General features: G+C 46.1%; 1 protein-coding gene across 1 annotated transcript in view; it reads right to left on the bottom strand.

The window, feature by feature from the left end:
- DDX47 (DEAD-box helicase 47) overlaps positions 1 to 23,865 on the bottom strand; it is a 215,686-nt gene that overhangs the window by 60,277 nt on the left and 131,544 nt on the right. The window contains exons 4-7 of the mRNA XM_085601034.1: positions 18,628 to 18,699; positions 17,926 to 18,044; positions 11,747 to 11,818; positions 5,148 to 5,264 (exon numbers count right to left, since the gene is read on the bottom strand). Of these exons, the coding sequence (XP_085457160.1) occupies positions 5,148 to 5,264; positions 11,747 to 11,818; positions 17,926 to 18,044; positions 18,628 to 18,699 (380 nt within the window). The remainder of the gene's footprint in view (positions 1 to 5,147; positions 5,265 to 11,746; positions 11,819 to 17,925; positions 18,045 to 18,627; positions 18,700 to 23,865) is intronic.

The raw sequence follows: 23,865 nt of genomic DNA, 5'->3' as shown, positions 1-23,865 counted from the left end.
GCAACAAAAGACATATGTTGCAGACAAACTGAATGTTTCTTATGCCAACATGTATGAGCCTGGGGAAAAAAACACTACTGGGATGAATATTGTTAAAGAGATCCCTAAAACTCTTTTCAACCAAAAAACTATCCCAGTCATATTCTCTAGTCAATGTTAAAGATTGTGAAGGCTAGTGCACATATTTGCACTAAGCCTTTAGTGATGTTTGCAAACTAAGGAAAGATTGGGAAGCAAGTAAACATCCCCAAGAATCACCGTATGGCATTTCAAATGCAGCTACAAAAACCTTTGAGAGTATTGAAAAGCAATATAGTGCAGAACACTGTGTGTACCAGAACATTGCAGTAAGCATAGGCATGTTTGAGATTCTAATATTTACAGAATTTGTTGAATAGATTGTTGTTGCGTTTTAAACATTTGTTTGCTCATGCATGTAGCAGGTTACCTGGGGTCCTGCTCCTATAATATAGTAAAGAGTATGAATTGAAATAAGCTTTATTTCGATAAAAAACATATCTTAAAAAGCACATACAAAAGTAACGTACAAAATAGGCACAAGCCGGAGAAATACAATAGCATCCGTAGATCCCAAGTTATACAGCAAGAGTTTAAGAAAAATATATATAGACACAATAAATAAGACAATTTAAAAAAATGGAGTATATACAAAGAGGGGGATCAATCATCCAGCTTAGTTAGAGGCTGCAAGGGCTTTGGTTCTCAGCAGCCAGGACCACCTCAAGAATTTTGCCAGAGCACAGGCATAAAGAGGTCGAACATCTGATTTCAGGATACGCAAAGCTATGCGGTGGTCGCGTGTTCCCAAGGTTTTACATAAGGGAGTAAGCCAATAGGATCTTGGGTTTCTGTATTTCGGGCATGCGAATAAGACATGCGCGATCGACTCAATTAAAGACTCGCAAAAAGGGCAATATGGAGATGTCTGAGAAGGCGGTTTCCAACGTGCAGTCAACTCACGAACCGGAAGAGTGCCAATCCTGAACTTAAAATAGAGGGATTGGTCATACGGCTTTTGGATTATGTCAAAATAGGGCTCGTAACACACTACATCTTTAAACGTGAGGAATTCAGTAGTTCTACTGCCGCCAAAAGAATTAGAATTTCTTTTTGCGATCACCCATCTCCAGTAAAGCTTCTTGAGTTCTGCTTTTGGGGGAGAAGTTTTATTGTCCCAAGCTTCTTTAAGGCCAAGATCCATAAGTAAAGTTTTGACTTCTTTCAACCATTTAATTTTATGCCAAGAGGGGATGGATAAAATATCGGATAGACCCTCTGCGTATTTGGCTAACTCAGGGGCCGCCAAATACGGGCCCATAGGAGTAAGGGGCGTACTTTTGCCAAGTCTTTGATTGTGTGGCACCCTAGGTCCATTAGTAACGGAACTAAAGGGGTGCTCTGTGGAAGTGCCAATAATTCTTTAAAGAAGCTAGATTCGGACTTGGCAAGCTCATCAATATTAGTTAAGCCCCATAGTTCGGCACCGTAAAGTGCCGAACTCACAGCTTTTGCTTTGTATATATCCAAAGCTGGAGCTATCGGCCGGGACTTGGAGGATCGATGCTCCCTGAGGAGGGCGCCTGTAACCCTCTTATGGGTTATTAGCATTTTTTGTAAATGGGATGACCAGGACATCGTATCAGAAATGCGGATACCCAAGTAATCGAATTCTTTCACCCGCTCAAGGGTGACCGAATTTAGGACTGGTGGCCGCCCTAACTTTCTGGGTGGATTTAAGATTAAGTACTTAGTTTTAGAGGTATTTATAATGAGGCCTCTAGCACTACAGAAAGCCTGAAAGCTATCAAGCAGGATTTGTAAACCCTTTGGCGATTTGGATAACAAGAGAGTATCGTCCGCGAACAGGAGAGTTGGAATACGATCGCCCGCCAGGGATGGGGCATCAGAAGGAACTTTTTTCAGATGCTCCATCACACCATTCACATATAATGAGAATAGGGTAGGGGCGAGGATACATCCCTGGCGGACGCCCCTGTTCACTGGGATTCTCTCCGTTTTCTGACCCTGGGGCCCCCAACGCACTTGGGCATAATTTCCCTCGTGTAGTTTCATTAGTAAAGCCAACAAATAAGAAGGGATATTCATGTTGGCCAAAACACGCCACAAAGTATTGCGAGGGACAAGGTCGAAAGCGGTTTTCAGGTCGATAAAGGCAAGATAGAGACTGCCCTTCCCAAGGAGTACGACCTTCCAGTAAAGAAGAAACAGCCTAAAGGCCTGCTCTATGGTGCCTGTTCCGACCCTGAAGCCTGCTTGGTAGTCAGAGATAATATTGTTCTGTTAGACCTGTCAGCCCTTTGGGTGGTCCCTCCTCATCATTATTTATTTTGTCCCACTTTTGCCTCAAACCCGGTTAGCATTTTTTCCTTTTTGGGAACCACCAGACTTTTTAGTGTTGATGCAGATTCAGGGAGCCATTTTATCTACCCCTGGAACTTCTGTCTGAGGGCCTGAAACACAAAATGGTGGCCACCCATTGTCACCTGTGACATCACTGGAACCTACCAGCACCTTCCAGAACATTCCAGAACCCTGTGACAGTGTGAGGCAGGTTTAGAATGTTGGGAAGGCATCTCCAGGTTGGCAGTTGGAGTTGGCAGTTGGCACCTGACTGGTGAAGAGAGAGCAGCAGAAACCTGAAGGAGGAAGGAGTGAGGCAGTAGGGGTGGAAACTTGTGCCTGGAGTGGGGTCCATAAACCCACCCTTGATACTAGTCCCTACTGACTGAGCCCAGCCTGGAGCCCTGTGTGGGAGAAAGCAAGAAAAACCATCTTAAGGACCTGGACAGCAGGAACAGGCCTTAAAAGTAAAGAACAGCAAGTACCTGACCTGGTTACTGGTAACTACCTGAAGTCCGACGTCGAGAAGCCTAGAGACCTGGAGCCCGAGGTGGAGAAGCGGCGCTGACTGGAAAGCAGACGTCGTACCCGGAGCCGCCAGAGGTCGAGAGAGGGTGCCGACGGAGGTCGTGGAGAGTACCAGAGGTCGAGGAGGAAGTCACCCGAGGTAGAGTGTGCGGCGTCGACGGGGGAGTGAAGTCCGCCCTCCGGAGTCGCCGGAGACCGAGGTGAAGCGTGCCGGAGGTCGGGAGTGGAGATCGCACTCCGGAGTCGCCGGAACCTGAAAAGAATCGTGCCGGAGGTCGGGAGTGGAGATCGCACTCCGGAGTCGCCGGAACCTGAAGGAAGGAGCACCGGAGGTCGGGAGTGGAGATCGCACTCCGGAGCCGCCGGAAGTCGACATCGAGCCAAGGCCGCCCGACGTCATCGAACTGGAGCCGCCCGAAGTCGACATCGAGCCAAGACTGCCCGACGTCATTGAACCGGAGCCGACATCGAACCGAGGCCGCCGACATCGAACCGGAACCGCATACCGGCGTCGACACGACTCCAGCGGCGTCGGAACTTCATAAAAAGGGCAGTAAGTGGAATAGAGGGCGCCTAAGGCCCTGTGAAGCCCTAAGAGACCATCTTAGAGGCTAGGGAGGTGCTGGAACCAGCTTGATTGTGCCAGGGGTGAGCTGAGACTAATACAGAGGGGTTGTGTAGTGTGGGAGAGCCAGATCTCTAGATTCCCCCTTGACCTACCTCAGTTTAGGCCTCAGCCTTGTGCACGCCAGGGAGTATACCCCTCAGGCCATCCACCTAACCACAAGCTGTGACTGGGCCAAATCAGCCCATAGTATTTTAAATGTGATCTGATTTTACAAATGTCATTGTTGGCTGATATTATTTATTGAGGGTACTGTATTTATTGTATTTATCTAAGTTATTCCTGTGATGTATTTATTGTCCTGAGCTAACTTATTCCTGCACAGTATTTATTGCCTCACAGTATTTATTTGACCTGATCCTATTTATTGCACCTGTAAAGTGTTATTATTTATTTGACCTGCACTTTTTAAGAAAAAGCCTTGTGTACTGTGATTGTATTATTATTTATTTAATCAGCAACTAAGAGAAAAGAAGATAAAGAGATATATTTTCAGTATAATTTTTAAGGTGTAGTGTCGTTTTTGGAACGGATGCACGCATGGTTATTGTGTGGGTATGACGTATGCTTAGCACGGTGCCTGATCCCTGACCACTCGAGCCAAGCTACCACAGTGCATGTCGGGAGAACCCACCACCACCCTTCCGGTGTTGGAATGGGGTTTTCTAACATGTTCTCATTGGCCCAAGATAAAATCCTCTCCAGGTTCACTTTCCCGGTCACCTTCTGGGATGAATCAATAAGACTGATCGGGCGATAATTCGCTGGGTCGTCTCTAGCTCCCTTTTTAAATATAGTAAAAAGTAAATTCTTACATTGTCCATTATGGTTTTCCGTGAAGCAGGAGTTTACTGCATCACATTTCCCACATACCTCGAGAGAGTATTTTAAAAAGGCAGGGAATGTGTACTTGCCTTGTTGCATGAGCAGTCTTCTTTTCTTCCAAGTCTTATATAGCGCAAACTTGACCCGTAGGTATCGGAGCTCTTTACATGAGCACCAGTTGCTACAAAAGGACACATTCATTTGGCTGGGCATGGGGAGATTGAGTGATAAACCCAGAGTCACAGGATGCTGAGCATCCCTGCCGAGAATCAAACCCGGTTCACTAGCTTTGAGGTTGACCACTCTAGCCGTGAGGCCACATCCTCTTCCCAAGTAAGGACTAGCAGCGTCAAACAAGCTGCTTTGCTTAAGATTACACCCTAATGCAATCATCCTTCATATTACCAATATCCCCTCTGATGGGCTTCCTTTCCTGCATCTTTGTTCTACTCTATGTTCTCCGCAGTCTGCAAGGCACCTCCAATCTCCATGGCGGAAAAAGTAATCTGAGAGCACTCACACAAAGGGGGTGGTAGCCAAAGCCAGAGAATCTGGTTTCACACACACCCATTAGAAGGAATAAAAATACAAAACATGTAGCACTTTCCGAATCCAACCACTAGATGGAGGGATATATGCATTGTATGGGGATCTAGAAGACATCCATGCAGCAAAACCTACATCTCCCACGTAGGTACGGGTTGGGGTGAGGGAGAGTAGGGTAAGAACTGCACACATGCAACAAGGAGGCTATTGGGTGTAGGGAGAAAAGAGATGAAAAACCCACCTTAAATTTGGAAGGAATGAAGAGGTAATACTGTTGAAGCTTCTCCACTGTCTGGTACTTCGAGGAAACTGCACACTTTACAGGATCCTTTAGAGCTGCACGCTGCAGCTTTTGCACCTGCAATGAACAACATGAGATTAGAGGGCGACAAAACATTAGGAAGAGAAGGGTCAAATGGTGCAACGGTGGAAGTATCATTCTGTATGTACTGCTTCACTTACGTCAATGCTGCATAAGATCACCATTGTTTCTATAGGGAAGTGGCTATAGAGCCAGTCAGCCATATTCATTTAACATCGAGGCTGCTTATTCATACCCTACATTGTTGGGCATATGATAACTGGCAAAGACAACATTAGTGGTGATGTGGGAGGTATTAGTGGAATGGCAGATTATTGAGTGTGCCTTAAAGTGTATGCTGGACAATTCAACATGCTAGAAGATTGCACTAGACTGAAATTAAATAGCATAAATAGTGTACATAAAGGACAGCCAACAGATGCATCAAGTGTATATATAACCAGATCACAGTCAATATAGATCACCGACTGCCTCTCCAATGAAGAGTGGATGTAACACCAACATGCTCCCTGCCTTAATTCAAGCCCCTCGTAGTGATAGCAAGGTGGACAGCTCAGCAGAATTACCAACAAGCATTTACAATGCAATGGTCTCGGCATTGTTAAAGTTAGAGTTATTGGCATTGCTCATGACATTTTTGTTTATGTTTTTAAAACATTTAAAGAAACTGCATTGTTATTTACAATGTCAATAGCTTAATCACTCTCAAATGCGAGACCTATTGCATTTGCACCCGCACACAGAGCCACACACACAAAGCCACCCACACACACAGAGCCACCCACATAGAGTAACCCTTTAGGTTCTCTTTTGTTCTGTGGAGAGGCATTTTGTACAAAAAAATAAATGGAAAGGCATATTGTGAGTCTCTCGTTGAAACAAGCAGACCGCAGAAACATCTGTACAGAGGGAGCCTTCGGTCAGTGGAATGTCAGGCTGCACGCCATGTACGCACACACGGAAGCAACGCGAGATCACGGCGCTGCCTGCTGCTTACATGCGAGGTAAACTGATTACATGCGAGGTAAACTGTCCTAGCGTGCAGCTATAAAGTGCAGTCAGAAAGAGAAGGGAAGGGCTTGGAAAGAGGGGAACTAATACAAGGCAGTGACCCACTGATCCAAATAGAGAGAGGAACAGGTTGTCGAACAAGCAAGCTAAGAGGAGGACAAAAAAAGACGGATGAATAAAGGAAATTAAAGATGGAGTAAAAAAAAATAAAAGCAGTCGAGTGGAAAACTTCACAAAGAACGGGAGGGTCGTACAAGTTAAGGGCAGAAAGTCATATATGCAGTTATGAAGCGTCACATGGTGGAGAAACGAGGAGGGAGGGAGAGCCCCACAGGCTGGGACGAGTCAGGCAGAGTCAAAGGGGAGATGTGTATTGAAGAGTTGCCTAAAGGGAGAGGCACGGGGTGGGGGTCACACGGATGGTGGAGTTGGGTGACGTCCGAGCGAGGAGCGATGCACCACAGAGGCCCGTGTGGAGGGGTGGTGAGGGTCCGCTGGGGACTCGAAGCCTCAGGCTTTCCGCTCTTCACTGGGCGGAAGCAAGAGACGCTTGAAAGCCTCAATTACTTAACGTCAGATTGGCCATTTTGTCTTTTAGGGCACAGACTTGCAGCACAACAAACTAGCATGGCAGCAAAACCCACTTAAAAAGAAATCTGCTTTCAGCTCCAGTCAGTTTCCAGCCTAGAAGTGGGCACCGACCTTCGAATACAGCTCTGCCCCTCAGGTCCTATTGTAGTCTCTCCGACTCTTCCCCTAAACACGTCAATGCATACAGCCCAGATCACCCGGTTACTCTTCGAGTTGGTCTATGGCAACCTAAACCCCGATAGAGGCCTTACAGTCACCCTTCCTGGGCCAGGGCAGTTCCCTGGATACAGAACTTAAACAAAGAATATCAAACTACACAGAGCCCACTGTTTGCACCCCCCGCCCCAAATAAAAAAAAAACCACGATTTCGAGAGCGTGTGGGGTGCAGCCACTGCACACCCAATAACCGAGGCCGGTCTCCCGGTCCGCTACCTCAGGCTCGGAGAACGCCGATGACAAACACGCCGGGGCTCCCCGACTTTAAAGTGGGTCCAGCCTTTACACAGGCCGGGGTCCCGGCTCACAGGCCGGTCTCCTGCCTGTGTTCCCACGCCCGCCCAGACAGAGCCCCTGATCACACTGAACAGAGACATATCAAATAACACAGAATCTCTGCCCACGCATACAACCACCACCAGTCACAGTGCGCACACCAGTGAGAGCTGCGGCACATACGGACATTACATCACAGAACAGGGTGGCTGATTTACCCACACCACTGCACGAGTGGGAAAGCGATCAGCTGTAGAGGAGCCATGAGACAGGAAGAAAAGTCCTAGCTTGCCGTCTAAAGGAAGGGGGTGACACACAGGACAGTATTGACACCCACGTGTCAAGCACCGGGCCCTCATCCCCAGGGGTAGCTGCTGTCTCCCAGACCTGCAAATTCCATCAGAGACTGGAGTCACACCCTGTCACCAAATGCTCCCGCTGCTGTAATCATGCTCGCAACATGGTGTGAGAGCCCAAACTCACATCAAAAGGGATCCCCCGCCCCCACCCCTCCCGGGCAAAAGGAAACCCCGGGACCACCCCAAAACACTATCCTGGTGGGAGGGGCTTCGTCTCACACAGCAATAGAAGGCACCCCTATAACCAGCTGCACACCCCTTTTCTAGGAGTTCACCATATAATTCACGATAGTTACGATTCCCCATGGAAAAGCACTTTAGAGACTTTCCCGTATGCCCCACCACAAACACGTGATAATAAATGAAGGATTAGCCAGAATTAACAAGAGACGTGACCTGCGATAACACCACTTGCACGGGGAAAGTTTACTTCACAGCCAACCTGTGGCATGAAACCTCCAAAGGCGACGTGCAGAGGCTAAACGTTTGTGAGAGTACCACCTCAACCTAAAACAGCATGGGCAGTTAGTTCTCTTGCATGCAGCATTAAAACATACCACTCCCTCCATCAAGGGATTCCAACACAGAACAGACACAGGCTGTGTGTGGGGCGCTCCTGTCTTCACAGAGCCCCCATTTAATCACATTATAACAATGTTTGAAACAAAGCTGTTGGAACTTCCTTCAACGTAAAACAGGAAACAGTGACCACCGCACCCAGCCCCCTTAAAAGCCGTCGCGTGAATGAGGGGGAAAGGGGGGCATTTTATGACCGGGCAGTAGAAACTCCCCGTCAGGCTCAACTTTCCATTATTCAGGCTCACCTCTGCAAATCCGGGAGGTAAAAATCCACAGAAAATCCAAAATAACTGCCCTCTGGTCCGGTGTACACGGCGGGGTTCCCAACATCCAGGTTAAATCCAAGCGCCCCCGGGCGAAGGCACAGGGCGAGGAAAGCCGCGAGGGCGGGGAGGGCTGCCATGGTTGGTCTCCGGGGTTCTCTTTGCGGACCGGCGCTGCTCTTTGCCTCCTCTCCTGTCTCTACGGCCCCTGCTCCAGACTGCTCTTAAACCGTGGCTGTGGGCTCTTTCCTGCCTGTGAGTCACTGCAGCGGGGCCTGGGAGAAGTCTGCCCAAACTCACCGAGCCCCCTCTAACTCCGGCGCGGGGGCCCGCCTGCCCCAGGCATTGGAACTAATTAAGTATGTTCTGTGTGCTTTTCACATCACAGCCTTAAACTCTGCCCTGCCCCCTGCCCGGTGACATAATGGTATTATCCGGAGACCGCTCTGCCTCTCACCCCCTTCCTTTAACCTTATTAAACCGCGAGAGGTGCACAGCGGCGGACCAGCATCGGCTGGGAGAGGGCCCAAGCGGTCCCCCAGGGACCCTTCACAAGCACCAGAGAGCGAAAGTTGTGCCACCTCAGGTGTGGGGAGTTAGTTCATCCAGTCCGGTGTTTATTCATTGCGGGATATATGATACATGCAGTTGTAATGCTTTCGCATTAGAAATACGGGATTCCAAGGCCAGCTCCACAACAACTACAAAAACAAGTGCATGGGTACGTATCTATTTTTAGATAACGAATGCTGCCTTACCAGAGCAGCAGCCAAACACGGGAGCCAACAGCAGGGGGAGAGGATGCCAGGAACACCACCGCCTTTCTCCGAGGCGAAGCAGAAATGCCTCGGAGAAAGGCAGCGGCGTTTCCGGATTCGGGGGAGTGTTTTTCTTTTCTCTCCTCTTGCAATTGGCTGGAGGAGATAATCAGAAAAGTTGAAAAAAACACGCCCCCGAATCCGAAAAGGACGGGGCCTGTTCGGAGTGACGAAGCTCTTCTCCAATGGCTGGCCAGCATTCAAGAGGCCAGCCAATGGAGAAGAGGGGCGGGTGCAAGCCCCTCTTCTCCAAAACATTAAATCTCCGACTTCCGGTTCTGCCTTCGGCAGACCGGACGGTCCTCGACCTAATAACACTTCCACTCACTGTTTTCTTGCGACAACCCAGTCAAGGACCCAACTAGGCTGCTTCTCTAGCCCCCTGAAGTGCAAATGACAACCACAGCCTCCTGGGTTAAAACAAAAACCATTGTGGTATCACACAGCCCAATGAAATTCATGCCTTTGTGCAGACTGTTAAGCTTGCTCACCTAGGCCTGGCTCTTTAGAGTGCTGCAGACAAGTCAGACATGGTCACCACAGTTAACCAATGAGAACATCGGAGATTCCAAAGGAAGCAAGACGACTAACAACAAGGAAATGCTACAGCAACAAGAGGAGATTGTAGCAATGGTGCAACAAGCCAAGGAAGCAGAGAGACTGGACAAAGGATGCCACAATCATTAGATAAATGAGACACCTACTGGAACAAGCATGTCTCCTATGCCACTATCAAGGTTCACCTAGCAGCCATAGTAGCATACACAAGAGGAACACTATGGAAAAGCTTCTTCACCACACCAGTGGTAAAACGCTTTTTGGAGAGGTGGCACCGCCAAAGAGCACGCCCATGCCTACATGGAAACTAAATGTAGTACTCATGCAACTAATGGTGTCCCCATTCGAACCAATGCAGAATGTTCGATTCCAGCTCGTTGCCCGGACCTCACGATTTCACTGTGGAGTGACTTACCCGTCATCCACGCATCCCAACGGATTTACCCGCCCTTTATCTCTGCCGCATTTGAGCAAGAGACTTCTTGGTGTTCTTACTGCGCTTACGCGCCAATTCCGAAGCTTTCCACTTCCTGCATACCGCAGCCGTTACGGTGATATCCTCACCTCTTCCCACCCATCGAGACTACCACTTGGCTATCTGCCATCCTTATGTTTTTCAGCCCTGAAGAGTCACGGGTTGTTTCCCGTTGACGAAACACGTGTCGGCTGGTTGTTCTCATGTTCCTTTTTTCATTTGATGATACGCACGATTAAATCTACAAAGACATTTCTGGTGTAGACATCCTTCGTACTTTCGACCTTACCCTTCGGTCCCACCACATTGTGTTTACTTTTAAACGTGTGCGCAGAACCTGTTTCCATTTGTAGTGGGTGTCTCCTACACCCCAAATCGCAGGGGTTCTTTTTCTTGCCAGGGTTTGTTTTCCCCTGATCTTGCAGCACCGTACTTACCAGTCCACTATCTGACCCTTAGTGTGTTATGTTTGAGCGCCATTCTTCCTTCATCAACTAAACCCCTCACAGAACTATTGCAAGATGGATAGTGCAAACAATACAATATTGTCAAAAGGCAGGGGAGGGCAGAGGGGGGGGGGGGGGGGGGGGGGGGGAACAACGCTCAAAGAAAAAGCAAATTCAACAAGAAAGAAGAGAGCAATTCTCTCCTTTCTAGGCAGCATAGCATTTGAAGACATTTCTGCAGCTGCCACATGGTCATAAGTACATATCTTCACAAAAAATAAATGCAAGTACATTCAGATCAACAAGGAGGCAGAAATGGGACTGCGTGCTGAAACAGTTTGTAAATGCACCCTCTAAAGTCTACTCACAGGAAGAAATACTGCTTTATAATCAATGCATAAGCAAAAGGAACAAATGATGGACGGAATGCTGAACAATGCAAACATTCAGCCCCAGTCACAAGGATCTGGGTTTAACGCCACCCCAAGTTTGGACCGAGCCAGTCTTGACCCTGCTCCTCATGGGAAGAGTCCAGCCCGAACTGTCAAGCCAGGTACTCCCTGGACCAGAAACAAGCATTCTGGGAACGGTTTCGGGGCATCACCCCTCATCAGGCAGGCTAGCTTGAATCCAGTGGCGCAGTGAGCATGGGACTCAGGTCTGGGCATACCCTTCCCACTTAAGGCAACAATGAAACAAGGAGAAAGAGAGCAAGACATTGTGAGGGAAAGGGGAGAGAGACAGCAAAGGGAGGGAAAAGAGAAAATGGAGAGAGTAAGTGGAAGGCCACTAGGCACACAAGTGATTAGAGTGAGATACAAAACATGGGAAGCACAGATTGAGACAGCAAAATTCTCCTAGTAAATAGGTCCAGGGGAACATGAGGGTTGATTTTTTTCATGGCAGCTCACAGCTAGTTTGTCACCTTCTTTGTCATTGTAGCTGAGAATAGATAAGTCCTTCGGTCTCTTGGAATAACCTTCAGGATTTTATCCACCTGGAGAGAACAGAACAAAGGAAAATATTAAGACAGAAGAATCAAGGGATCTGGGAGAAGCACAGATGGAACCAATTGAAGCAGGAGAAGAAAACCAGAGACTCAGAACTGCGAAAACATATAAAGGAACTTTGGTAGTTTGAAGGGAATCTGGGCAGCAGACGTTGGAGGAATGTTAGGGAAGGATAAATTAAGCTATAGGAGAACAAAGGCAAAGGAGCAGACCAACTATAGAGCTCAGGGAAATGGGGCTGGGATTACAGGAAAAAGAGGGAACCCAGGGGAACTAAAGAAAACTACCCAGGAGACACTGGGAAAAGAGAGGAGAGTACAGGGGAGAAGTCAGGGGAACAAAAATACAATTGAAGTCTACATTGCACTAGACTACAAAACACAGCGATTTTTTAAGCTGCCCAGAAATATCACCCTTTCAGCCACAGTAACAAAATGGTAAGAGTAGTTTTGCGGCTTGAAGAGTTTTCTCGATTCACATGCTGTGCATTATTCCACCATCTAGTGGTTGGGTCCGGAATAGTCTGTCTTTTTTGCTTGCTTGGAGCGTCAACCACCACCATTTGGCGCGAGGTCCATCCCTTGTGTGTCGTCAGACGGCACCCTGAAAGTTTGTGTGTGTGGTAGCCATCTTCAGATTCTTTTTCCTCCTTTTTACTCTAGGGAATGTCTTAAATAATGTTGTGTCATGATGTTAATTCTTTGGTTTCCGTGATATATTGTCCCACCAGTTAGCATTCCTCCTCTGAGGGGAGGTAGGTGAGTTGCATGTGACTCCAGAAAACTCTTCAAGCTGCAAAACTACTCCTGCTGGTAAGTAACCATTTCATTTTGCAGCATGAATCCTTTTCTGGATTCACATGCTGTGCATTAGATTATGTAGCGGTTTCACCCTCCTTGAGGTGGCTGTGGTGGGATGAGGAAGATTTTGCGAACAGGTGTTGAAGCACCTTTTGACCCACTAGAGAGTCCTTAGTCATATGTATATCCATGCAGTAATGTTTGGTGAATGTGTGTGGGGATGCCCATGTCGCTGCAACACATAAGGTGTCTATTGGCATGTTGGCCATGAAGGCCAGGGTTGCCCCCTTTTTCCTTGGCGAGTGGGCCTTTGGCCGTGTGTTTAGCGTTTTTCCTGCTGAGGCATAGCATACTTAAATTGCCACTACAATCCAATGTGTGATTGTCCCCTTTGTCACAGGTGCTTCCTTGTTGGACCTTGAGTAAGAGACGAACAATTGATTGCCTTTACGGAGTTGTTTTGTCTCTTGTAGATAGTATAGAAAAGCCCTTCTTACATCCAGGGTATGAAGGCTTCTTTCTAGCTATGTTTGCGGGTTTTGGAAGAAAACTGCTAGCTGTATGCTTTGGTTGATGTGGAATTTGCTTACTACCTTAGGCAAGAATTGAGGGTTTCTCCTTAGGATAACCTTGTCGTTGTGGATTTGCATGTATGGTTCCTCAGTCGTTAACGCTTGTAGTTCACTTACTCGTCGTAGAGATGTTATGGCTATTAAGAAGACCATCTTTATGGTCAGGTATTTGGGTTCTCCTTTGTGGATAGGACCATTTGAGCCCGTCACTAGTTGTGTTAGGACGGTGTTTAAGCTCCACATCGGGGCTGGAGCCTTTCTTGGGGGTGCAATCCTCTTGGACCCCTCAAGAAATCTTTCAATGACTGGTGCTCTGAAGTAACCTTTACTTGTATTACCCCTGGTGTATCCTACAATTGCAGCCAGGTGCACCTTGAGACTTTAGTAGTTGATGTTACTGATAAACAAGTGTTTCAGATATAGGAGCACTGTTTCCTGTGTGGAAATTGAGCTTAGGATATTGTTCTTGTGCACCATATGGTGTACCGTTTCCATTTAGCTGCGCAGCATTGCGCTATGGTCTGTTTTCTTGCCTATTTTAGTATTTCCATTGTTCTTTGCGGCAGGTTCATATGTCCGAACTCTATGTATTCAGATGCCAGGCTGCTAGCTGAGCGTCGCTGGTTCTGGGTGAAAGATTTGGCCCCTTTGCATTGAGAGGTCTTTGTCTGCCTTGAGCTTGATCATTTGTCCCTTGGACAGTTCGAGAAGGCTTGAGTACCAGGTTTGTCTTGCTCATTCAGAGGCTATGAGTATTAGATTTGTTCTTGATTATCTGGCTTCCCCCAGAACCCTTTGTAGTAGAGGAATCAGAGGAAAAGCGTATGCAAATGTCCCTAACCAGTTTAGTAATGGTAATTCCCTTTTGATAGGTGGTATTGAAACCTGGAGGTGAAGGATCGGCATTTCTTGTTCTCCACTATTGCGAATGGGTCTATTTCTGGGGATCCCAGAGGTTAAAGACTTGTTACAGGGACCTTTGTTTTATCTCCTACTTGTGTGATCTGCTGTTCTGTCTGCTGAGTTGATCCGCTTGGGTGTTGTCTTTTTCATCCCTCCAGGTTTGCTGAGATAAAACATAGTTGTGGTGTTGTCCGCTTGGGTTAGTACGGTCTTCCTTCCTATGTGGGCTTGGAATGCCTTTAGTGCCAGGAACAAGGTCTTCATTTCTAGGGAGTTGATGTGCTTTATAGAGTCTGCATCATTCCACTGACCTCGTACCCTCGGATTTCCTGAATGTGCTTCCCAACCCTTGTGAGACGCATCTGTTGTGATGGTCACTGAGGGAGTTGGTGTTTTGAAAGGTCTGCCTAGTGTTATGTTCTTGGATGGCCACCATTGTAGCTCTGTCTGAACCCTTTGTGTTAGAACCACTAGGATCCTCCCAACTGCTACAAAGCCACTCCTGCAGAGGGTGCGTGTGGTGGTGTGCATGGGTGAGGAGGGGGACGCATGATGCTATCATGCCCAGGAGTTTCATGACAGTCCTCACTGTCAGAGACTGACCCTTCTGGTACAGGCGAGTTTCTTGTTTGATAGCTTGTATTCTCCTTCGAGTTGGGTATGCCCATGCAACCTTTGAGTTTAATTTTGCTCCCAAGAAGGTTTTTTCTTGTTCAGGCATTGTTGAGGATTTTTTGTGGTTTATTGAAAACACCAATGTTTGCAGTGTTGTGATCACCTGATGGACATGTGTGTATCTTTTTTGCTTTGAATTTGCCTTCACCAGCCAGTCACCTAGGTAGGGATAGACGTGGATTCCTTTCCTTATCAGGGATGCTGCAACTGCTGCTAGGCACTTTGTGAAGACTCTTGGTGCCGATTTTATTCAGAAAGACAGGACCTTGAATTGGTAGCGAGTGTTCTTGTGGAAGAACCTTAGGTATTTTTTGTGAGATTGGTTCATGGGGATGTGTAGATAGATGTTCTTTAAATCTATTGTTGCCAGGAAGTCCCCTTTTTGCAGCTGTGGGATTACATTCTGTAGTGTTGACATTTCGAAATGTTGTGTGCGAATGAATTTGTTTATGAATCTGACATCTAAGATGGGTCTTAGCGTGAGATCTTGCTTTGGGACAAGTAGTAAGGTGAATAGTTTCCTCTGGAGTGTTCCCCTTTTGGTACCCTCTCGATTGCTTGTTTTTGCAGGAGTTCCTTTAATTCTTGTCTTAATTTTAAGAGTTCTGTTCCTTGGAACTTTTGCTTTTTTGGTGGGGGGTTGTTTTTTAGTTCTATACAATAGCTGTGGCATACTAAAGTTAAAATCCAACTGTCTGTGGTAATGTCTTTCCATTGATGTAGGTGGTGTGCTATCCTGCCTCCCACTGGTGGTGTGTAGGGGTCTTTTGTTGTGGGCAAGTCACTTGGAATTTACTCCTTCCCCCTTCTCGAGGGTTGTCCCCTGCCTCTTCCTCTGCCCCGAAAGGGCTGGGATTTACACTGTTGGCTTGACTGCCGTCTGCCGCCTTGAGTTTGTTGTTGGTTTTGTTGTTGGCCTGTTGAGAAGACTCCCCTTCCTGTGGGTCTTCTGGTGTTAAAACCTCCTTTCTTGAAGGTGCCCCTCTGTTGTAGGGCTCCAATAACCCTGGCTGTTTTACGGTCCTTTTTTAATTTGTTGAAGTGATTAATCTACCTCACTTCCAAACAGGGACCTCTTGCTTGAAGCCTGCTATTCGGAGCCAGGCGTGCCTTCTCAACATTGTGCCTTCTCAACGTTGTGCCAGTGCACATTTGTCTGCTGGCTGTATTGGCTGCATCTACGGCTGATTTCAGGCAGGTGTTAGCGATGTTCTTTATCTCCGGTCTGATGGATTTTGCACTCTTTCTATCTTCCTTTGGGAGCTTGTTCATCAGTTATTCTAGGTCATCCCATTGTTGGGGGCCATACCTGTAGAGGAGAGCATTGGAGTTTGCAATCGCCATTGTGTTGTAGCTTTTTTCTCCATCTTTCTCCCTAGCATGTCCATTCTTTTGTGCTCTCTCTCTGGAGGTGGAGGAGTGGGCGTTGCCCCTTTTTGCCGTGGTGACAATGAAGCAATCTGGCACTGTGTTTCCCTGAATGCATTTAGGGTCCTTTGTTGAGGGTTTATATTTTTTCTCCACCTTTGGGGTTACCCCTTTTGCTGAGGCGAGCTCCTTGAAAGCCTCCTTGCCCTGGTCCAGGATGCTTGGTAGCATTGGGAGGAATTGCGTCCCCTTGGTGGATGGTGCCAAAGTCTCTAGGAGGAAGCAGGAGTCTCCTTTTTTCTCCTCTAAGGGGAACCTCAAAGGTATCAGCTGCTCTATTAATGAGGCTGTTGTAGAAGGCTATGTCGTCTGGTGGAGAAGCCTTCGAGGGGTAGCTACAGACCTCTTTCTTCTGGGCTGTGTGGGGGTCATTCCATTGTTCCTCGAAAGTCGCCAAAGCTTCCTCCTCTTCTGGAGCGTTGAGCTCTTCTTCGACGTTCTCTTTGCGCAGTTTGGTTGTTGCCGTAGATTTGAGGATATCCTCTTTGGCGTTGCCGATTGGCTTTGCAGGAATTCAGATTTCCTATAGCGCCTCGTCGAACTCCTTCGTCCATTGAAGGAGTGCCGACATTTCTTTTTTTCCACCGCGAGGGCCCTTTCAGTGTCTGAGGCCGGGTAGATCCACTTCTTGGGTGTGGTTGTTTCAGGCTTTGGGGGTGTGGTCTTTCCCTTCGTGGCCTTTCGTTCGATGCTTGTCTTTGTCGCTTCAGAAGATCTTCACTCGTCAGTATCCTTGGGGTGGGATCTGTGTGATTCTTTTGGTTGCAGCTGACCCACAGGCGTCGTTTTCTTCGATGCCTGGGATGCCTTTTGCGCCTTCTTTTCGTGGCCCTTGGTTTCTGATGGTTGAGGGTTTCTTACCTTATCAGTCTTCTTCTCAGTCTCCTTTGTCTCTTTCTTCACAGTACGCCTCTTTTCGGCGTCCCCTTCCAGTTTCTCAACGTCTGAACTCCATGTGTCGATTCTGCAGGTACTCCCTGGCCGTCCTTGTCGCTTGAGAGGCTCAAGTCCCTCGGCGAAGGATTTTTCTGGCCATGGAGCATGGCTGCGTAATGGTCATCCCTCTGCTTTCGGCATACCTTCAGTGTCTTCGACACGAATACTGCGCCGGCTCCCAGTTTTCATCCTGCAGAGGTTACAAATGTCGTGTAGATTGCGCTGAGTAAACTTGTGGTGGCACTTTGGGCAAAATTTGAAAGGGGTGTTTTGCATTGCTCCTACCTCGCCCTCTGTTGATCCATGTGCGTTTCATCGGGGTCCCCTGATGTAAAAAGTATCCAGAGATCTTTCTTCTTCTGGGGTGTCTTCTTAGTCGATGATCGATGGTATTTTCAATTGAATTATTTCGGGGATTTCGTCCAAATATTCAGAGTGTCTCCCCTTGCATCCAGACCCAACGGCGGTAAAAAGAACCTGAAGATTGCTACCACGCATAGGAACTTCTGGGGCGCCATCTGACGTCAACACAAGGGTATGGATGTAGCACCAAATGGTGGTCCATGACACCCCAAGCAAGCAAAAAAACAAAACAAAGGACTATTCCGGACCCAACCACTAGATGGCGGAATAATGCACAGCATGTGAATCTAGAAAAGGATTCATGCTGCAAAACAATTCTCCATATCTAGAAACACAATAATATATGCCATAACCCCCAAGTTAAGTCAATGTCAATGAAATGGGCAAGTGCAGACAACCATCCTACCCTGCCCCCACCTCAGTCTCGAAGTCCATGTTCAGGATGCGGTCAGCTTCATCCATCACCAGGTATTTCAGGGCCCGCAGATTGAAGCCCTTTGTGTTCTCCAGGTGATCGATCAGGCGTCCTGGGGTGGCTGTCAAGATAGAAGGGGAGTCAGGGATAGATAGCACTAAAGGAGACCACTGTGCATAGGAGCAAGAATGAAGAGAGGAGACAATAGATAAAAATAGAGAAACAGGAAGCAAATGGAGTGGCGTTAAACAGAATATGGGGAAATAAAAACACGAGGAGGAAAGACAAGTGTGTGTGGAGAAACATGGAAGGAAAGATGAAGTACAAGAAAACGTGGTAGAAATGAATGATAGCAAGGGGAGAAGAAACATGCAAAATGGGAGAAGCAGCAGCTTAGTGGATGGAGCGAGAAGATTATACGTGAGATGAAGGGTAAAATAAGTACAATTTAGAGACTCCTATGAAACTAGAATTAAGAATGGGTTGGAGAAAGACTGATGAAGACAAGGGTGCTAAATCTAGCTTTGCTGAATGTAGAAATCACAGATAGTATTCAACTTGCAGTTTAATAAGGACGCTTTCAACTGGTCTAATGGTGAAAACATATAGAGGGCTGAGGAAACCGCTCAAAGGAAGGAAGGATGGAATGGCTTAAAAGGGGGAGCTACAGATTATAAGAGACATGCTAGAGAACAGAGGCTCACCAATCACCACATGAGGCTTCTTGGCAAGTGCAAGGGACTGTGACATCATATCGATCCCACCAACCACGACGGCTGAAAGAGAAGAGAGGTACAAGTCAAGTCAGGAAAGCTTAATGACCGAACTCTCACTGTCCCAACACTGCAAATGATGTAGTGAAATAATACCAAATCATCCTAGCCAACATTTGTACTTCCTGTCCAGAGATCCTGAGGGTAAAAAATAAAACCGGTGCAAACAACATCTGGGACCATGTGCCTTTTCAAGTCAATTATTGTTCCTCCCTGCTAAGGTCTAACCCATGCCCTTACCACAACTCCCTTAGTTTGTTCATCCTACAAACTTCGAAGTAAGTCTTCTGTCTGACACAAGATGCCTATGCTGCATCCTCTGTGAAGTTGAGAACAAGCATTGGCAAAAGCCAATAGGTCATGCTTTTGCAAGATTGATTGGCTTTGTCAATATTTTTTTGGTCATGTTGTACAACTTTTGTACAGAAGGATTCATAAGAAAATATAAATAAAATATAAAGTACTAGATAATTTTATGATACCTTTTGCATAGTAGGATATGGCCGGTCATATTATACTATAGTATGGTATGGCCTGTCAATTTATATTATAGTATGATATGCCTGGCCTGTCATTGGATGGTATGGTATGGTACGGCCTTTCATTGCATGGGTTGGTATGGTCTGTCATAGTATGGTACAGTTTGGTATAGCCTGTAATTGCATACAATGGTATGGCCTGTCATTGTACAGAATGGTTAGTAAAGCATGCTATAGTACACTGTGAAACGGCCTTTCACTGTAAAGTATGGCTTGGTATGGTCTGTCAGTGTATAGTATAGTATAGCAGGTCATTGAATAGAATGGCATGGCTTGTCGTATAGCAATTATACCCCGTAACTGTCTATTTTGTCCTGTCAATATATAGTATGATATGGTATTGCCTATGACTGTATAGTATTGTATGGCCTGCCATCATATGGTGTGAACTGTCACTCTATAGAATGGTATGAACTGTCACTCTATAGTATGAAATGTTATGGCATGGCCGGTCACTGTATAGTATAGAATGGTATTGTCTTTCATTGTATAGTATGATATAGTACGGCCACTCATTGTATGGTAAGGTATGACTTGTAATTGTATAGTACAGTATGCTATGGTATAGCCTGTTCTTGTGTAGTATGGCCTGTCTTTTATAGTATTAAATAGTCTGGCCTCTTATTGTATAGTATGGTTCAACCCGTCATTATTTAATATAGTATGTTATGGCGTGGTACGGCCTATATTTGTATAGTATGGTATGGCCTGTCAATGTATATTATGGTACATCTGGCCTGTCACGATACAATATAGTATGGTTTGTCACTGTATAGTGTGGTACAGCATGGCCTGTATTTGTATATTATGATATGGCATGTCATTGTATAGTATGGCATGGCCGGTCATTGTTTTGCATGGCCTGCCATTGTATAACATGCCATGGCTTTACATTATATAGTATGGATTATCATTGTATAGTATGATATACCTGACATTGCAAAGTATAGTATGGCCTGGTTTGGTATGCCCTATCATTGTGTTGTATGGTTTGCCGTTGTACAGTATGTATAGTATGGTATTATATGGCCAGTAATTATATAATAAGGTATGGTATGGCCATCTAATTTCATAGTATGGAATGGCATGGGCTATCATTCTATGGCATGGTACGCCCTGAAATTGTATAGTATGGCATGCCCTGTCCTTGTATAGTATGGTAAGTTATGGACTGTCATTGAATAGTATTCTTAGGTTCTGTCACTATTTTGTAAGGAATGGTCCGGTCTGTGATTGCATAGTATGCTATAGTCTGTTATTGTATGGTATGATCTGTCACTGTAAAGTATGGTATGGCTTGTAATTGCATAGTATGATATGGTACGGTATGGCAAGTCATTGTATTGTACAGTATGACTTGTCACTGTATGATATGGTACAGCCTGACATTGTATAGTATGGTATGGCCTGCTGCTGTTTGGTATAGCATGCCTGTCATTGTATAGTATGCCATGGAATAACGGTGTGTCATTCAATTATATGGTATGTTCAGTCATTAAATGTATAGTAGGGTATAGGATGGCCTGTCATCTTATTGTATTGTATAGTATAGTATAGTATGGTGTGTCCGTGTATGGCATGGTATGTCATTGTATGGTATGGTTTCTCATTGTATAGTTTAGTATGGTATGATATGACCTGTAATCTTATAGTATGTATGGCCTATAACTGCATTGTATGTATGAGAATAATTGGGGTGGCTGTGAGACCTCCTCAAGTAATAATGTCACTATTGCGTAGTTAGGTTTCTTTCAATTAAACCTTAGCTCAGTCCTGGGTAACTGTGGCACAGGACAGTCAGGAGTAACTCCTGGGAAGGCAAGTATAAATTATTTATCAGTTCCAAAACAGTCAACAAGAAACGTTAAAACAAAATAAAACATCCAAATTATCTAAAACGTACATATTTTCATCTTTAAACAGGCACCAAAATGACAAAAATCGGGAGGGCGGGAACTGGAGTTATGGTTTTTGCAAGATTTTCCTAAATCATTGCTTTTCACTTTAGCAGTAGTCTATTAGCCTTGAACGTGAGGGTCTAGGAAAAAATCAAAGTTTCAGGTTAAACGAGATAGAAGGCAGTCTCGGATGTGTGAGCTGAGTTGGTCTCGGTCAAGATTTTACCTTTGCACTTAGTAACTTTCCTATATATAACATTTTTCGCAATAATGGTTAGAACGGCAGGGTCCTCTGCAGTTTGCTTTTGGGGAGTGATCATACAAAAAGAGGTATTTTCCTGTAGCATAGTATGGTATGGTATGGATTGCCGGTTATTGTAAAGGACGGTATGCCAGACCATACCTTGACTGTCATTGTGTACCATGGTATGGACTGTCACTGTATAATATAATATGGCCCATCATTTTATGGAATTTCATTGTACAGTATCGTAAGGACCGTCACTGTATAGTATGGTATATTAGGACATGACCGGTCATTGTTTTGTATAGTATGTCCCATCATGGTATAGTATGGCATAGCCTGTCAGTGTATAATATAGAATAACATGTCATTGTATACTATGGAACGCCCTGGCATTGTATGCGACAGCCTGTCATTGTTCATTATGCATGATATGGCCAGCAATATAGTATGTTATGGTATGGCTTTTAATTGTTGAGTATGTAAAGGCCTATAAAATTGCCTAGCATGGTACGGTATGACAAGGTGAGTCATTGTAAAGTATAGTTTATTTCAGTATTGGAACTTTCATAGATTCCCATGCTTGTATCATTCCCCGTTGTTGGAATGGGAGTCCCCGATATACATAAAATAGCAATAGAAACCATTACCAAAACAGAAACTAGGCCTAGGGCCATTCTTGTTTTGCAACCTATCCACCTCTTTTTGTAAAAGAGACCAAAAAAAGTGAATAACCAATCAGATTAGCCTCACCCCTTAGAACCCTCCTGAGAGAAGCTCAGAACCACAGATAATCTACCACACATTGTGCAAGGGAGTCTCCACTGAGCTCTGCTCAGTTTTTTCCTGTTAACCTGAATTCTAGAGTTTTTTCACCTGTTTTTTCTTTAAAACCTGCTGGGACTTCGTGTCAAGATGTCTGATAAGCAGAAGAAAGACCTCTTTATAGCCTGTGTCACCTGTGCTAAGAAGAGGTTATATGTAGAGGACAAACACAAAGATTGTATTTACTGTTTGTACCCAGACCATAAGGCAGCAGACTGTAAAATATGCAGCACTTTTTTCACTAAGACTCTGCGAGACCGTGAAGGGAGTCTGCTAAGCTGGTTCCAGAAACTCAAGTCAAGAAAGGAGCCTGTATCCAGTGACACTGAGGAGGGATCTTCTGCTTCAATTTCCAGAAGGTCTTTAAAAAGGGGTAGAGTGTCTCCTTCGCCTTCTGAAGAAAGTCCTGATAAGGCCTTAAAAAAGACCTCTCATAGGTCTGAAGGACGTTGTCCTGGCGAATCTCCTCACAGAGGTGTAAAGGAGAGGGAAGGACTATCGAAAGGAGTGATGGCTGAGAGGAAATCCAGCTCTGTTCCTCCTCCTCCTCCTGCGACTCCAAAGACTTTCAAAAAGCCCTCCTCAATCTATTCTGAGGTAAAAAACTGTGAAGAAAGTCCCATCGTCGACGACTCAGTCGACGAAATCTTCAAAGGTTCAGACTTCTCCTTCTACTTTGGCTCAGTCGACGGGCTGCTCGACGATTTCATCATCTCTGACGCTGGCGCTTCAGCGTTCCTCGTCGACGACTTCGATGCCGGTGGTGGCTATGTCGTCGTCGATGTTGTCGACAATGTCGATGAGGATGTCGACGACGACTTGCACGTCGACGACGACGTCCATTTCTTTGACGAAGATTCTCATGTCGACGATGATGGAAAAAATTTAAATTTCGGTCAAGAAGCACCAGATTACACCTGCGATGACTTTCCCCAGGAGGGTGACTCCTCTACCTCCTGCTTTCCTCCTTGAAGAGGGTTCTGAGGAGTATGATGGTCCGTTTGGCAATGCGGACAGCTCTTCTCAGTTACATGTCAAGTGTCAGGACACATATTCTGACGTGGAACAGCACTATGATCCTTCCTCAGACTATCAGGAGGACTACCAACAGGAGATGGTTGCTATGCCTTCCTCCCTACTAGTGGACTTGCAGTCTATGCTTCTGGACTACAGGAGGAGATTTGCAATGCAACCTTCAGCTTCGGAGCCACTTCCTTCTCGGCCCGCTACCCCTCAATTGCCGCTGCCTCAGCCTATACCTGTTACCCAGGATGCACCACCAATCGTGCCTCTTGTTCAGGATGACACCTCTGATGAGGACCAGGGCAAGGCTGACATACCGGATCCAGACACAGAATGGGATGACTGTCATTCCTGATCCGGCTTCTCCGTCGCCAGCAGCTGTTGATTCCCCTCCTGCGGACATAGGGGGTTTCCATAATTTAATGGAGCGAGCGGCTAAGAGATTCCAACTGCCCATGTCCACGGTGCAGTCGGAGGTTTTCCTTTATGACTTTAAGGAGCCTTACAAGAAGTCGGTCCGATCAATACCTATTGTTGGTCACGTCTGGGATGAAGGATTAAAAGTGATGCAAAATCCAGCCACAGTCATTCCGGTGCTACCTCGCCTGGAGAAAAAATATAAGGCTCCAGATGATAGCCC

This window comes from Triturus cristatus, chromosome 4_2 (genome assembly GCF_964204655.1).
Source record: "Triturus cristatus chromosome 4_2, aTriCri1.1, whole genome shotgun sequence".
Classification (NCBI taxonomy): domain Eukaryota; kingdom Metazoa; phylum Chordata; class Amphibia; order Caudata; family Salamandridae; genus Triturus; species Triturus cristatus.
Note: the sequence above shows the minus strand (reverse complement) of the source record. Positions and strands in the feature narration are given on the sequence as shown.